The sequence below is a fragment of the Primulina tabacum genome, chromosome 3 (genome assembly GCF_025594145.1).
Source record: "Primulina tabacum isolate GXHZ01 chromosome 3, ASM2559414v2, whole genome shotgun sequence".
Classification (NCBI taxonomy): Eukaryota; Viridiplantae; Streptophyta; class Magnoliopsida; order Lamiales; family Gesneriaceae; genus Primulina; species Primulina tabacum.
The window spans coordinates 9,954,291-9,969,332 of NC_134552.1; the positions used below are offsets into that span (position 1 = coordinate 9,954,291).

At 37.9% G+C, this 15,042-nt stretch overlaps 2 protein-coding genes across 5 annotated transcripts; one reads left to right on the forward strand and one right to left on the reverse strand.

Moving 5' to 3' along the window:
- Positions 1-318: 318 nt before the first annotated feature.
- On the forward strand, positions 319-9,761 carry LOC142540104 (cycloartenol synthase-like). 3 transcript variants are annotated; one of them, XR_012819036.1, is made up of 16 exons: positions 319-556; positions 662-841; positions 938-1,027; positions 1,100-1,379; positions 1,468-1,634; positions 6,819-7,007; positions 7,149-7,262; positions 7,339-7,461; positions 7,557-7,679; positions 7,755-7,856; positions 8,115-8,171; positions 8,259-8,305; positions 8,505-8,826; positions 9,058-9,152; positions 9,244-9,327; positions 9,439-9,583. XR_012819036.1 is itself a non-coding variant. In XM_075646008.1 (16 exons), the coding sequence occupies exons 1-16, from the start codon at positions 356-358 to the stop codon at positions 9,580-9,582; spliced, it is 2,304 nt and encodes a 767-aa protein (XP_075502123.1). In that variant the 5' UTR covers positions 320-355; the 3' UTR covers positions 9,583-9,761. The 3 variants fall into 3 exon arrangements, 2 of the variants coding, with proteins under 2 accessions (XP_075502123.1, XP_075502124.1); XM_075646008.1 differs by having other exon boundaries at positions 320-556; positions 9,072-9,152; positions 9,439-9,761; XM_075646009.1 differs by having other exon boundaries at positions 320-556; positions 7,758-7,856; positions 9,072-9,152; positions 9,439-9,760.
- A 545-nt stretch (positions 9,762-10,306) lies between these two features.
- On the reverse strand, positions 10,307-14,641 carry LOC142540106 (26S proteasome regulatory subunit RPN13-like). 2 transcript variants are annotated; one of them, XM_075646011.1, is made up of 14 exons: positions 14,517-14,641; positions 13,997-14,051; positions 13,354-13,446; positions 13,104-13,163; positions 12,925-12,963; positions 12,748-12,822; positions 12,595-12,661; positions 12,341-12,422; positions 11,997-12,112; positions 11,884-11,907; positions 11,248-11,342; positions 11,093-11,170; positions 10,947-11,001; positions 10,307-10,627 (listed from the first exon to the last, which is right to left on the reverse strand). In XM_075646011.1, the coding sequence occupies exons 2-14, from the start codon at positions 14,033-14,035 to the stop codon at positions 10,488-10,490; spliced, it is 963 nt and encodes a 320-aa protein (XP_075502126.1). In that variant the 5' UTR covers positions 14,036-14,051; positions 14,517-14,641; the 3' UTR covers positions 10,307-10,487. The 2 variants fall into 2 exon arrangements, with proteins under 2 accessions (XP_075502126.1, XP_075502127.1); XM_075646012.1 differs by lacking the exon at positions 11,884-11,907 and having other exon boundaries at positions 11,248-11,366.
- Between the last annotated feature and the right edge of the window lie 401 nt (positions 14,642-15,042).

The following is a 15,042-nucleotide window of genomic DNA, read 5'->3' on the forward strand; positions in this document are numbered from 1 at the left end:
AAACAAAAACGACACTATTATATGTTTTTATTTCTCTTTATAATATATAGTTTTTTAATTATAATTTTTTTAGAAATATAAATTTATATTATATATTATTTTCTACAAACAACATATATGCAAAAATACTGATTCGATAATTATAAATATAATGAATATCAATTAATCACCAACTGGCGAGTAATAATACTGTTTCGACAGCACAATTTTTAAATGATTTATCTTCATTTATATATTGTCAAATATCAATAATTGTGATCGAGACATTGTCCGACTTAAATCTTACAAACTATATTGGCCTTTAAAATGACTTTGCGTCTATATTCTTAAGAATCTTAATAGATAAAAAAAAAGAATGTGGAGACTTAAAGTTTCGGAAGGGGATGATCATCCATGGCTAACTAGCACGAATAATCACACCGGCAGACAATTCTGGGAATATGATCCAAATCATGGAACGGATGAAGAACGAGTTATGGTTGAAAGTGCTCGTAAGGAGTTCTATAACAACCGGCATGAGATCAAACACAGTTCTGATCTTCTTATGCGAATTCAGGTGACAAACTAAAGTCTCTATTGTTGAACTCTTTACAACAAACTTGTGTCGATGTGGAATTCGAAACTTCTCGGTTCTTAATCCTTTTGATGATTTTGATTGAAGTTTGCTAAGAATAATCCATGCAAGATAGAGTCACCACAAGTGAAAGTAGAAGAAGAAATAACTGAGGAAGCAGTGGTAAATACATTGAGGAAAGCTTTAAGATTTTACTCTACACTTCAAGTTGAGGATGGGCACTGGCCTAGTGACTATGGTGGTCCTTTGTTTCTTCTTCCTGGCCTGGTAAGAATTTATCAACTTTAATGATGGTGGTTAGAACAAAGAAGTGTTCGAATTCCCTGAAGGACTTACGTTTCGAGAATTAATGCCACATGACAGGTTATAGCCTTGTACATAATGGAAGCGTTGAGCACAATCCTGCCAGAGGAACATCAGAGAGAGCTACGTCGTTATCTGTATAATCATCAGGTAATAACGCTTAATTCTAGCTCTATATCACCAAGAAACATCAATAATTCTTTGCCGGTTTTATGTATGCAGAATGCTGATGGAGGGTGGGCCCTGCATATAGAAGGACGTAGCACCATGTTTTGTACGGTCCTCAATTACGTTGCATTGAGACTTTTGGGAGAAGGTGTAAACTGTGGGGATGGAGCAATGGACAAGGCCCGGACTTGGATTCTTGATCGTGGTGGTGCCACCTTCATCCCCTCGTGGGGAAAGTTTTGGCTCTCGGTTCTTGGCGTGTACGAGTGGGATGGTCATAATCCTCTACCCCCAGAACTATGGCTTTTGCCTTACGTTCTTCCTATACATCCAGGTTGATTCATACTGTATTTTGGTGTATGTATTTACTGTGTCGATTTCATTTGATTTGGGAAATTAACTGAGAATCACTATTGATGCAGGAAGAATGTGGTGTCACTGTAGGATGGTTTACTTGCCAATGTCATATTTATATGGGAAGAGATTTGTAGGGAAAATTGATGTCACTGTGCTCTCACTTAGAAAAGAACTCTTTACACAAGATTATCATCAGATTAACTGGGATTCAACCAGAAATCAATGCGCAAAGGTACTAATGTTGGGAAATTACCCCGAAGCGATGCCGATCACGATGATAATAGTACCCAAAAATGCGGAATAAAATAATCAATAAGAACACAAAGATTCACGTGGTTCACCCAAAGTAGGCTACGTCCACGGAGCACTGCAACTTTTATAACCGGAAGAAATATTACAACAAGTGTATACACCAATACACTTAATATCTCACACTCCCAAACCCGAGTATATCGAGAAAATAATTTCTCTAACTCACACAAAAGAATTCCCGCACTCAAGAAAAAAATACACTCTTTTTTTCTATGCACTCTCTTTTTATCAAAGTTGAAAAGCTTTTGATTTTGGGATACAATAACTGAAGAAGTTGAGCTCTATTTATAACCAGAATTCTTAAGCCAAAACAGAAAGAAATCCGATGTGGGATTCTGATTTCGGAATATTTAATTCAGCGTGGGCCCCACCTCATTAAAAACTCACCTAACAATTCTCCTACTTGAAGACTTGATTTCAATCATGTTTTCACACCATCATTGCAGCAGCTCATATATCTCCATTTATACTTGCAGTCCGACTGAAGTTGAACACAACTTCAGTTTGTCAATGGTTACTGTCTTTGTGAGCACATCGGCTGGGTACTTACTTCCAGGAATCTTCTCCAGCATCAAGATTCCATCTTCCAACACTGATCTGATGAAATGGTACCTAACTTGTATATGCTTTGTCCTAGCATGATAAACAGGATTTTTTGCTAAATGAATAGCACTCTGACTGTCACAGTGTAACGAGCTATCTTCAAGCTTCTGACCCAATTATTCCAGAAAGGATCTCAACCATATCATCTCCTTGCTAGCTTCTGTAACAGCAACATACTCAGCCTCAGTAGTTGAAAGCGCAACAATCTTTTGTAGCTTAGACACCCAGCTTACAACTGTACCACCTAATGTGAACACATATCCAGTAGTACTTTTCCTGCCATCCAGGTCACCACCCATATCGGTATCGACAAAACCCTGTAAGCCCAATTTTGACCTCCTGAAGCATAAAGAACAACTAGCAGTACCTTTCAAATACCTGAGAATCCAATTAACTGCTTCCCAGTGTTGCTTTTCTGGATTACTCATAAACCTGCTCACGATTCCCACTGCATGTGTTATGTCTGGTCTTGTACACATCATTGCATACATGAGGCTTCCGACAGCAGAAGCATAAGGAACCTTATTCATATAAGCCTTCTCCTGCTCCGTCGATGGTGATTGTGCTTTGGTTAGTTTGAAATGACTAGCCAAATGAGTACTCACAGATTTAGCTTCATTCATATTAAATCTGCTAACCACCTTTTTCACGTACTCTTCTTGTGATAACTTCAAGAATCCATTCACCCGGTCTCTTAAGATCCTCATTCCAAAGATTTGCTTTGCAGCACCCAAATCCTTCATGGCAAATTCCTTTGATAAATCTTTCTTCAGTTTATCAATTTCTTCCAGACAAGCTCCAGCTATCAGCATATCATCTACATATAGCAGTAGTATGATATAAGAACCGTCAAACTTTTTCACATAACAGCAGTGATCAGCTTGACACCTTAGGAAACCATTATTACTCATGAATCCGTCAAACTTCTTGTACCACTGTCTTGGAGCTTGTTTGAGACCGTACAAGCTCTTCTGAAGTTTGCACACCATTCTCTCTTTTCCCCGTACTTCAAAGCCCTGTGGCTGCTTCATATAAATTTCTTCATCTAGGTCACCGTGAAGAAACGCAGTCTTTACATCCCACTGCTCCAAATGTAAGTCTTCCTTCGCCACTAGTCTAAGTACTGTCCTGATAGTGGTTAATTTAACCACCGGAGAGAAAATCTCGGTGTAATCAATTCCTTCCCGTCGTTGGAACCCTTTTACAACAAGTCTTGCCTTGTACCGCTTGCTACCATCATGCTCTTCTTTTAACCGGTACACCCACTTGTTATGTAACGTCTTTTTGCCTTGCGGAAGTTCTGTCAACTCCCACGTTTGATTGGATGACAGTGAATCCATCTCATCTTCCATAGCCAACTCCCACTTGGTTGAATCATCATTTTGCATTGCCTCTTCATAGGTCTCCGGTTCACCTTTGTCTGTCAGCAAAATATAGTGAAGTGCAGGGGAATATCTCTCAGGTGGTCTAATGGTTCTCAAAGATCTCCTGAGTTCAATCACCGGAGTTTGTGGGTCATCATCTTGTACAGTTTCTTCTTCATTTTCCTGGTTACTGGTTTTCGATTCATTCACAGGAATATATGTCAATGGCACTTCATCAGTCTTCTTGACTTCAGGACATTCATCTCCAGCTCCAATGTCTGACTTGTCCTTGTACAAAAGTTGCTCATTAAAGATTACATCCCTGCTCCGAATGATCTTCCGATTTTGGTCATCCCAAAAACGATAACCAAACTCATTATCTCCATAACCAATAAAGAAGCACTTCTTTGATTTCGGATCAAGTTTTGTTCTACTTGCTGAATCAATATGAACATAGGATAGACATCCAAACACTTTCAAGAAAGAAAGGTTTACTTCTTTGCCGCTCCAAATCTCTTCGGGTATTCTGCAGTCAAGCGGTATCGAAGGTCCTCTGTTGATCAGATATGCTGCAGTGTTAACAGCATCAGTCCAAAATGATTTTGGCAATCCAGAATGCAATCTCATGCTCCTTGCGCGTTCATTCAAGGTCTTGTTCATCCTTTCAGCTACACCATTCTGTTGAGGTGTACCAGGAATGGTTTTCTCCATCTTGATCCCGTTCTGTGCACAATATTTCTTGAACTCATCATCTTCATATTCTCCACCATTATCAGACCGTAAGCACTTCACCTTCAAGTTGGTCTCATTTTTCACCATGGCTTTCCACATTTTAAAGGTCTCGTAAACATCAGATTTATTTTTCAGAAAATAAACCCAAACTTTTCTACTCGAATCGTCAATGAATGTGACATAGTATCTCGAGCCTCCAAGGGATGTCACAGGAGATGGTCCCCATACATCAGTATGAACCAGCTCCAACTTTGCTGCTTTCGGTTCTCTACCGCCTTTTGAAAAGCTCACTTTCTTCTGCTTTCCAAAGATACAGCTTTCACATAGTTGGTGTTCAACAGTCTTTAATTCTGGTAGCTTTCCTTTTGACACCAACATCTTCATTCCCTTCTCACTCATATGTCCAAGTCTATAATGCCATAGACTTGAATTGACTCCAGCATCCACAGCTGCTAACGTGTCTCTGCAACTGGAAGTCATATACAGTGTTCCAGTTTTCTTTCCTCGAGCAACAATCATGGCTTCTTTGTTCACTTTCCAGGAACCATCACCGAAGGTCACATTGTGGCCTTCATCATCGAGCTGTCCTACCGAGATCAGATTGCGTGTCAATTTTGGTACATGCCTGACTTTGTTGATTTTCCAGACAGATCCATTTGACATCTTCATCCGTACATCACCCATACCAACAATTTCCAATGGTTTTCCATCAGCCAGGAAAACTTTTCCGTAATCGCCAGCGATGTAATTATCAAATACATCTCGATCACCAGTGGTATGAAACGAAGCTCCCGAGTCCATAACCCAAGAATCAACAGGGCTTTCCATGGATAATAGCAGAGCATCATGTACTTCCTCAGTGACAACATTTGCATTATTCTTTGTTGATCTACAGTTCTTTTTCAAGTGACCAGTTTCACCACAGCTCCAGCACTTCAAATTCTTTTCAAAGTTGCTTTTGTCTTTTCCATTTCTTGACTTGGACCTACCGCGCCATCGGTTAGAATTCTTTTCGCCACTCCTGCCCATTCCTCTGTTCTCGAGATTTAGAGCAGATCTCGATGATGTTCCTTCACCCGAATCCATCTTGCAAACTTGTTCAGCAAGAATTTGATCTCTGACATCATTGAGTTGTAGTTTCCCTTTTCCAACAGAGTTGTTAACCGCTGCCCGCATCAGTTCCTAATTGTCTGGTAAAGACGCCAGAAGAATAAGTGCCCGAATCTCATCATCAAATTTGATGTCCACCGATGTCAGCTGAGAGACAATCGTGTTGAATTCATTTATGTGTTTTGACACCGAAGCACCTTCTCCCATCTTCAAGTTGAATAACTTCTTCATGAGATGTACTTTGTTGTTTGCTGATGGCTTCTCGTACATGTCCGATAAAATGGACATCATCTCTTCTGTGGTTTTTGCCTCCGCCACGTTATGTGCCACATTCTTCGTTAGGGTCAGTCGTATCACACCTAACACCTGTCGGTCAAGGAGCTCCCAATCATCATCCTCCATCTTTTTTGGTTTCTTTCCTGATAGAGGTTGATGCAGCTTCTTACTGTACAGATAATCTCTTATCTGTAACCGCCAGAACGAAAAATCTGTTCCGTCGAACTTGTTGATTCCCGGTCCCGATCCATCATCTCCGGCCATCACTTCTCTAGCCTTAGCAAAAAATCTAAAAAATCTTCAAAGCTGCAACCATAGAGCATACTCAGAATTTTTAAGAATTTTCACAACAAGGCTCTGATACCAGTTGTTGGGAAATTACCCCGAAGCGATGCCGATCACGAAGATAATATTACTCAAAAATGCGGAATAAAATAATCAACAAGAACACAAAGATTTACGTGGTTCACCCAAAATAGGCTACGTCCACGGAGCACTGGAACTTTTATAACCAGAAGAAATATTACAACAAGTGTATACACCAATACACTTAATATCTCACACTCCCAAACCCGAGTATACTGAGAAAATAATTTCCCTAACTCACACAAGAGAATTCCCGCGCTCAAGAAAAAAATACTCTTTTTTTCTATACACTCTTTTTTTATCAAAGCTGAAAAGTTTTTGATTTTGGGATACAATAACTTGAAGGAGTTTAGCTCTATTTATAACCAGAATTTTTAATCCAAAACAAAAAGAAATTCGATGTGGGATTCTGATTTAGGAATATTTAATTCAGCGTGAGCCCCACCTCATTAAAAACTCACCTAACAACTACTTTTTGTGGCTTTATAAGATTTTTGAAGTTTTTAGAAGACAGATTTAGATATCTGCCTTGTCTTGTATTCCCCACCTCACTGCTCTGTGTAAACCTTCCGCTACTTGTGACTTTGGTATTAATCGAGAAATCTTGTCGGGATTGTACTTGGTCATGAATGTGCAATTTATTTTTCTTGCAGGAGGATTTATACTTTCCACACCCACTTTTTCAAGATATTATATGGAAAAGTCTAAATGAGATTGCTGAACCTCTACTTATGCATTGGCCCTTCTCTAAAATAAGGCAAAGAGCACTAAGCACGGTAATAGAAAACATTCATTATGAGGATGAAAACACCAATTATCTATGCATTGGACCAGTAAATAAGGTACCAATCTCCGGTTTTTTGTTGTTTCGGACCTTGTCAAGTCCTCTGCTGCATTATTCTTGAACCAAATATAACGTCTCCGTCTTATGTAATTTTTACTTGAAATTACACATTCTTGATGATAACCACACAAAAACACAGGTACTAAACATGCTTTGTTGTTGGGTGGACGATCCAAATTCAAAGTCAGCCAAATTTCACCTTTCGAGAATCAAGGATTATCTATGGATGGCTGAAGATGGCATGAAAATGAAGGTCTGTTTAGCCGATCGCTTCACCAAAATCTAAGCTTTCTTCATTAAGACATACTCATGAGTAAATGAAATTCCAGGGATACAATGGGTCTCAGCTGTGGGATGTTGCTTTTGCCGTTCAAGCGGTATTAGGAACCAACCTTCCCCATGAATATGGATTGATGCTAAAAAAAGCAAATGAATTCATCAAAATGTCACAGGTAAATATCATGACACTTGAGTTGGTTTACGTATAATTGTTTGCCAGTCCGATATAGTGTGTACCAAATCCATTTTTCTATTTTGCTTGTTGAAGATCAGAGAAGACAGTTCGGGAAATTTTAGCTCTTGGTATCGGCATAGCCGTAAAGGAGGGTGGGGATTTTCTACTGCAGATAATGGATGGCAAGTATCAGATTGTACAGCAGCAGGACTCGAGGTGCTTTCATTAATATCGGAAGAATTTGCAATAAACTAAGTGGAGTTTGATGATAATTTGTTTCTTGGTTACTAGCAGGCAGCCATTTTATTGTCACAGCTTCCATCCGAGATTGCTGGACAAGCAATAGATCCAAATAAACTTTATGATGCAGTTGATTTGATCTTATCCCTGCAGGTGGTATCCCTTTATTACAATCGTATAAACATAATTCTGAACACGTTGGAGTTTCATAGAGCCCTCAAACTTAATCCTATCTTCGCCTATTTTGGGCCTAACAAATTCTGGCATAGGTTCGTAATAATGGTTTTTATAGAATTGATCCAAAATATCGAAATCAAACTGATAAGCATTCTCATAGTTTAATCCATTCTAATTTTTCAGACACGTATGGTTACTCAGAATCTTTTTTTTAACCTCAAAGTGTTGCTACAGAATCATAATGGAGGTTTTGCATCGTATGAACTAACAAGATCTTATTCTTGGTTGGAGGTAATTATTTAAACTAATGAAAGTCGTATTCAGGTTTAATCAATTCTTGTATTTCTGTACTTGATGAAAGCACTTGTGTATTAACAGATGATTAATCCAGCAGAGACATTTGGAGATATCATAATCGATCATCAGTAAGATCAAAGAATATATAATTTGTTTTCTGATTTGGAACTGTGAATCGGGCAGAACTTTATTTGAATTCAAAACAACCCGGTCTGAATCGAGTCTTTTGAGTCTTGGATGATCCCTATCTACGTTTTGCGTAAAAATATTTTGCCATTTTGGTTTCGGACCGATAAAGATCCAGACTTAAATGTGGTATCAATGCAGGTATGTCGAGTGCACATCTGCAGCTATTCAAAGCTTGAAGACCTTCAACAAACTGTATCCAGGATACAGGAGAAATGCTATAGATTCTTGCATCGAAAAAGCCCTTAAATTCGTCGAAAACACACAGTTAAGCGATGGGTCATGGTATGGATCTTGGGGAGTATGTTTCACTTATGGGACATGGTTTGGAGTAACAGGGCTTGTCAAAGGTGGCAAGAAATATGACAACAGTTTGTGTATAAGAAAAGCTTGTGATTTTCTGCTGTCCAAGCAACTTCCTTCCGGTGGTTGGGGAGAAAGCTACCTATCAAGCCAAGATAAGGTACAAAATTTCGAAAAACATACGTTTTTTGAAACATTTAACTGAGACATGCATAAATGACTGAAAACATGCATTGCGTACTTCTTTTTGGTGTTAACCTATCAACTCCAGATTTCGTCAACTCTCTTCTCTATTGTTCTCTATTTGATATGAAATTTTCAGGAATCCCGCAGTCACTCTAATCACGTTTAACGACTTTGAATCTGGTTAAACTAACACACTTCCCACAAGCTGCGTGATAACAGGTATACACAAATATTGGAAAAGGCAAATCACACCTAGTAAACACTGCCTGGGCTATGCTTGCACTGCTCGAAGCTGGTCAAGTAAGTCTCGTTCAATTCATAAAAGACTCATAACAAGTCATAATGAAATGTCAACCAGGAACTAATATGTAAATATGATGAATATGACTAGGCTGATCGAGATCTCAACCCACTGCACCGCGCAGCTAAGGTACTGATTAATTCCCAAATGGAGAATGGAGACTTTCCACAGCAGGTAATCTGTAGTTTTTGAGATTTGGAGAATCGCTTCAGGTCTTCTCTACGCTGTTACACAAGTTTCAGTTACGCATACCGAGTATAACGTCCATCGTTGTGAATTTAACAGGAAATCAGTGGTGTGTTCAATAGGAACTGTATGATAAGCTACTCAACCTACAGAAATATCTTCCCGATCTGGGCTCTCGGAGTGTACCTTAACATGGTGTTTCGTCATCATGAAGACAACGTGCGTGCTTCAAGACGTAGATAAAAGAGCTAATGATTACGAGTAGGTATCTCGTAATGCACTTTTGACACAAAAAATAATATTTTTTATGGGTTGGACGGGGTTGATTTGAAATCAATTTGTAGGTGATTACTTTCCGTGTGTCATCAAATAAGTCGCACAACATGTTGCTTCTTGAATATGTAAATAAAAAAGTTTTCTTACCGACTAATTAAAATTATTTATTAACTTTATTGAAAAAAGGAAAGTGATTTCAATACTTGTCCTCGTGCAGGAGAATCTTATAATCTATCTACATAAAGAATCTCTCAAATCTGCTATTACATTAATCAATATAATATAAGTAGCGACATGAATTATAACTTATAAGTTTGTCAACAACTTTCATTATAACTGGGGCTGAATGTCTCATGTGGGTTTTTATTTATCATGGATGGACTACTGTTTTTGTGCTTCATGACTATATGACCAAATTTTATGCTTGCCACATCGATATTAATTCTTAAGAGTTGAAAAGAATGTGGAGACTTGAACTTTCTCAAGGGGTTGATCATCCAAGGTTAACGAGCACAAATTATCACACCGGTAGACAGCGGTGGGAATACGATCCAAGTTATGGAATTGATGTAGAACGAGCTCTTGTTGAAAATGCTCGAAAGAGTTCAATGACAATATATACCAGACCAAGCATGCGAATTCAGGTGCAATAAACTTCATTATCCGGCTCGTAATTAATAACAAACGTGTCTCCATGTAGATAATCAAAGTGATCATTTTCTGAATTTGAATATACTTGTCCAGACAATTATAAAAGAAACCTCATTTGAGTCGTTTCTCTATAATTTCAAAAAAGGTAATGTACATAACGCAAACGGCAGGAGCTAAAGTACAATGGAACCAATCAACAGAATCAACCGATATAATAGTTTCTATTGACCTTCATCCATTGAATCGTTGTGGGGACGAGATTTTAAATCACTACCACCTTGACTTGATTCTTCAGATTCTGAAATATTTCTTGGAACAGAATCCTCGAGTGCTTCAAGAAAGGATGGTACAGTGAACTTGTCTGCAAAGTGGGTAAAGCTACAGTTAGCTATATCATTAATATGCAGAACTTTCTACTACAAATGGCACACAACATATTTAATATTTAACTAGCGCACTCATACTGAAATCTCGATAGCAACAATAGAGAACACTGATAAAGTCCATTAATTGGTTTAATGGACTTTATCAGTGTTCTCTGTTGTTGCTATCGAGATTTCACCCAAGATACTCAATACTAACAAGCACCAAAACACACGTACGAAGTTCATCACTGACCCCTTGTTAAGATCGAGCAACCCACCAGTTAAAGTACAATGACAAGAGTTCTCAACACTTACATTTGCTTGGGTCTATTCCAAATTGAGTGAGATCTACTTGTCCAGTACGCAGAACCTACAGCAAAAAAAGGAAAAAATTATGTTCCAACAAACACTTAAGAAGCGGCATAAAAACATATGCGAGAAATAGTAGACCATAGGCTTACGTATGTGAATGAATCAAGTTGTTGACGAAATGGGGGGCTCTGTAGCAAGTCTAATAACTCCTCAGCAGTCCATTGCCCCTGCAAGTATTCAGGAGTCAGTAAATCATGAGCAGATAAAGAACTTCGTAACTCAGAGAATCGACAAGATATTTCACCTCGGGTAGGTGTGATGCCAATTGTTGATCTAAAGGTAACTCTTGAATCAATGGATAAATAAGTTCCGGCTTCAAAATGTCACCCAACCCCAACCCTGAAAAGCACGAAAATGAAAACACTTCAAGTAAGAGATGCCTAAATTATGAAAACAACCAGTAGGAAGCGACAACAACAAAATACTTAGTAGAACTGAAAGCAGGAGCAGAATGTTATTCCACGATTAGTCAATATACCTCTAAAAATTAACAATTTCTTCAAATAACATTCACTTTAACATGATCCAAAGACTTTAAAACATATAAAATAGACTCTTGGCCAAGTATTTGCTAGAAACTGCACTCCTTCACATATTAAGTAATTTCGGTCTGAATAATTATTGAGATTCTTCAGCCTCAGTGGCCCACTGAATTTAAAAAGTTAATGCAATGTGATTTGTATCAAAGGGTCACAAGCTAAACTGCCAAATACTGTACATGCCAAGCACAATTGGTAGTTTAAGACTACAGGGGCTCAAGCCTCAAATGTTGCAAATGTCTGCAATACAAACCACAAATAGATTTGCCCAGTCAGACTACCAGCTTCGTGATAATTTGACCCAATAATGAAAACTACAGGAATCAGAATATATCTCATACCTGCATCTGGATCTCCAGCTTCATCTGCATCAGAAATTTAGTCTAATCAATTATCAATTTACTTGATCTTAAAGAACTTGAGTCGCCTTAATTCTCCGACAGAACCTAATTACCTGTAGATCCAATATTACTTAGTATTCTCTGCAGATCTGCCAGCTTTACTGGTCCTGCAGAGGTTACGTCACTGGTTGCCTCTGAAACCATGCTTGGACCAACCATATTTCCAGCCCTAGTGAAAGCAAAAAAGAGAGTAAGATTACAGCAGCCTCCAACAATTTTATGTATAGCTGTGGCTACGACGAAATTTATTTCATCTTCTTGGATTTTGTTTCAAACAAACCAGAAACCCTGACCAAAAAAATATTTAATGATTGATTTCTAATCATAGTCTTATCTAATCAAGATCTCATCAATGTTCCAAATTGAATAACAAGTTTCTTCATGTTTACAGAAGTACCTAGACGAAATATCATCCTCAACCATATCTTCTGAGCTTTGCACAGGAACTGAGACATCAGGCTCCTCTTCACCAGGTAATTCTATTGAACAACAAACACATAGTTAAACTTGACTCGATCGCAAGTCTCACACCTAAAAATCCACCATCAAAATCATAAAAATAATAATATAATGATGATGATGATAAAAAAAAAAACCAAAACAATGATATTTTGGTATCCAGGTACCGACTGGGGGAATGTTGTCAAATACCTAGAGGCTGATTCAGGTATAAATTTACAGAGCTGCACAACTGTGTGTCATTCTCAGCTTTCGGCTCCTACAACCAATGAAACATTAAATTGTACTAGATAATTTGAACATGTCCTAACTCCTACAACACAAAAAAACCACCTCACAACTGACCTGCATCCAAAAGAAAGACTTCCTGTCATCAGTATGAAACTTCAGGATAAAAACCCTCCCTGAAGATTGATTGACCTGACCAATAGAAACAGAGCAAAAGATGGATGCAAGTCACAAAAAAAGGATAATTCTCATAGACAAATCTGCAAAAGTCTATGAAATACCAAATAGCCGTACCTTTTCAAAAACAGCTTCCTCGGGAAAGACGATTTGGTCCTATGTTTATCTTTTGTTAAAGAATAACTATGGACGAAAAGCCACAGCAGTTGATAGAGTAGATGAAGATGAGCAAATATTAAAGAAAAAACATCAAATACAGTTGCTTATTGTCCCAATGAACACATGATATAGGATACATCTTCAACAATATTTAGAGATCTATCGATCCATTGAAAATGCAAAAGACCTTCTCCGCCCTGCGCAAGGCACATTAAAATTTCGCATTGAGAAGAAATGAATTCAATTATTCCATCATCAACGAAATTAACTCCAATATAAATGAAACTGGCTATTGATTTTCGGGGAAGCATTTAAAAAAGAGAATATACGAAGATGAGAAGAAATCAACACAGATAATTTGACAATACTTCGTTCAGACGTCCGTACCCTTCCAATGCGAATAAGTCCTTTCCGGGTATCAGGAATCACGCGATTTCCATCCATAAGCATTTTCCCAGCGCGGAATTCCAGCAAAACCTCCTGGAAAATGGAATAGAAGAATCTATCATTTTAAAGCATGCCTTGCAAAAAAAAAAAAAGAAGGAAAAGTACACACCAAGCGAGATCAACAAAATTTTCAACATGGTTTTCACTTATAGAACACCTTGGTTTGAAGATGTAATCCTCAAATTCCTATAAAGATTGCCACAATCTTGTCTTGTTGGTGATTTGCTAATTTACTTTAGGTACACTCACTTACTCATTAGTTGAAGCAATCTACATGTCTACATCCGACCATGAGTTTAAAAATCACTTTCTGTTACATGAACTAAACAGCTATGAACCAGCACGTGTTAACAGATTTCCAATAAACCTGGTACATATTTAAAAGTAATTCGAGAATAAATGCAGATTGGATAACATGGGAATACTGGTTGATTCTAAAATAAATGAATATTGTCCTGTCTAGATATTTGGGCCCAATATAGCTCGTCCCAATCAGTATTTGAACATTTCCATCTCATAAATCTATATATCTTTAAAATATTAAATTAAATAAATCAACAGAGTTCACATAGTTTAAGCATACCTGAACATGAGGAAAGACTTCGTTTAAGGAAGAATACATCCTTGTATCCCAATAACTGTTCCACCACAAGATGAACAATTTTCAATCAAGTAGGAGTCACTGTTACAAATTTGAATGTAAAGGGATTCAAACCCTCATGAAGCCTCCCCGTTTCCATTTACAATCCATCCCCAAACAACAAAATTTTAATGCCGCTAAAACACGCGATTAAAAACCGAAAGGTTCCAATTTTAAAAAACAAAAAAACAAAAAACAAAACCAAAACACTACGTTCCAAACACAAGTGGATTTTTCTCAAGAAGACAAAAAGGATTTAATCATTCAGAAGGAAGAAAAAAAAAACTCTTTTTCACTCAATATCCTACACAACCATGAGATTAATAAACCCTGGGGCATTCTGATGAGTGCAATACAATGATTTCACTAAATGCTACTGGATTAGATAATATCCAAGAAAACAAAACTGAATGATCAAATACAAGATCCCGTGAAATAAAGTATGTCGTACGTATATACGTACTTGTAATTGTGTGTAGAAACCAAAATTTCTTCAGTTTGGTCGCTTCAGCTCCGTCGGAGAGAGGAGAGAAGGAGCCACAATTGGGATTTCGAGCTGTCAACGTCGTAGACTGGAATGGGTTTACATATAAATACAGAAATTTGGGCTTTCATAAAAGCCCAATTGGTGTTCATTTCTCTCTTTTTTGTCCTTTATTTCTTAGGTCCAAACTCCTATTTGTAGGCCCAATTGATTACTAACAAGTCGTATGTGATAGATTTGAGGGAATCGAACTGGTTAAGCGATCAACTGTTATTACATCAACTTGAACACCATTTTGGATGACTTGTCATTATTGTCATTGTTCTTAAGTCTCCAATGTCGCAGAAACGATAACAACTGGAAGAGAATGCACAAGACAAGCAGGAAACTTTTTTGCCAGAATCTGCTTCCAAGAGGCGTTGCTTGGCAAGGACATGTGTGCATGAGGTGGCAGTTCCAAGTGAATATAGCACGAACAAAGATGAATCAATCCATGGTACCCTTG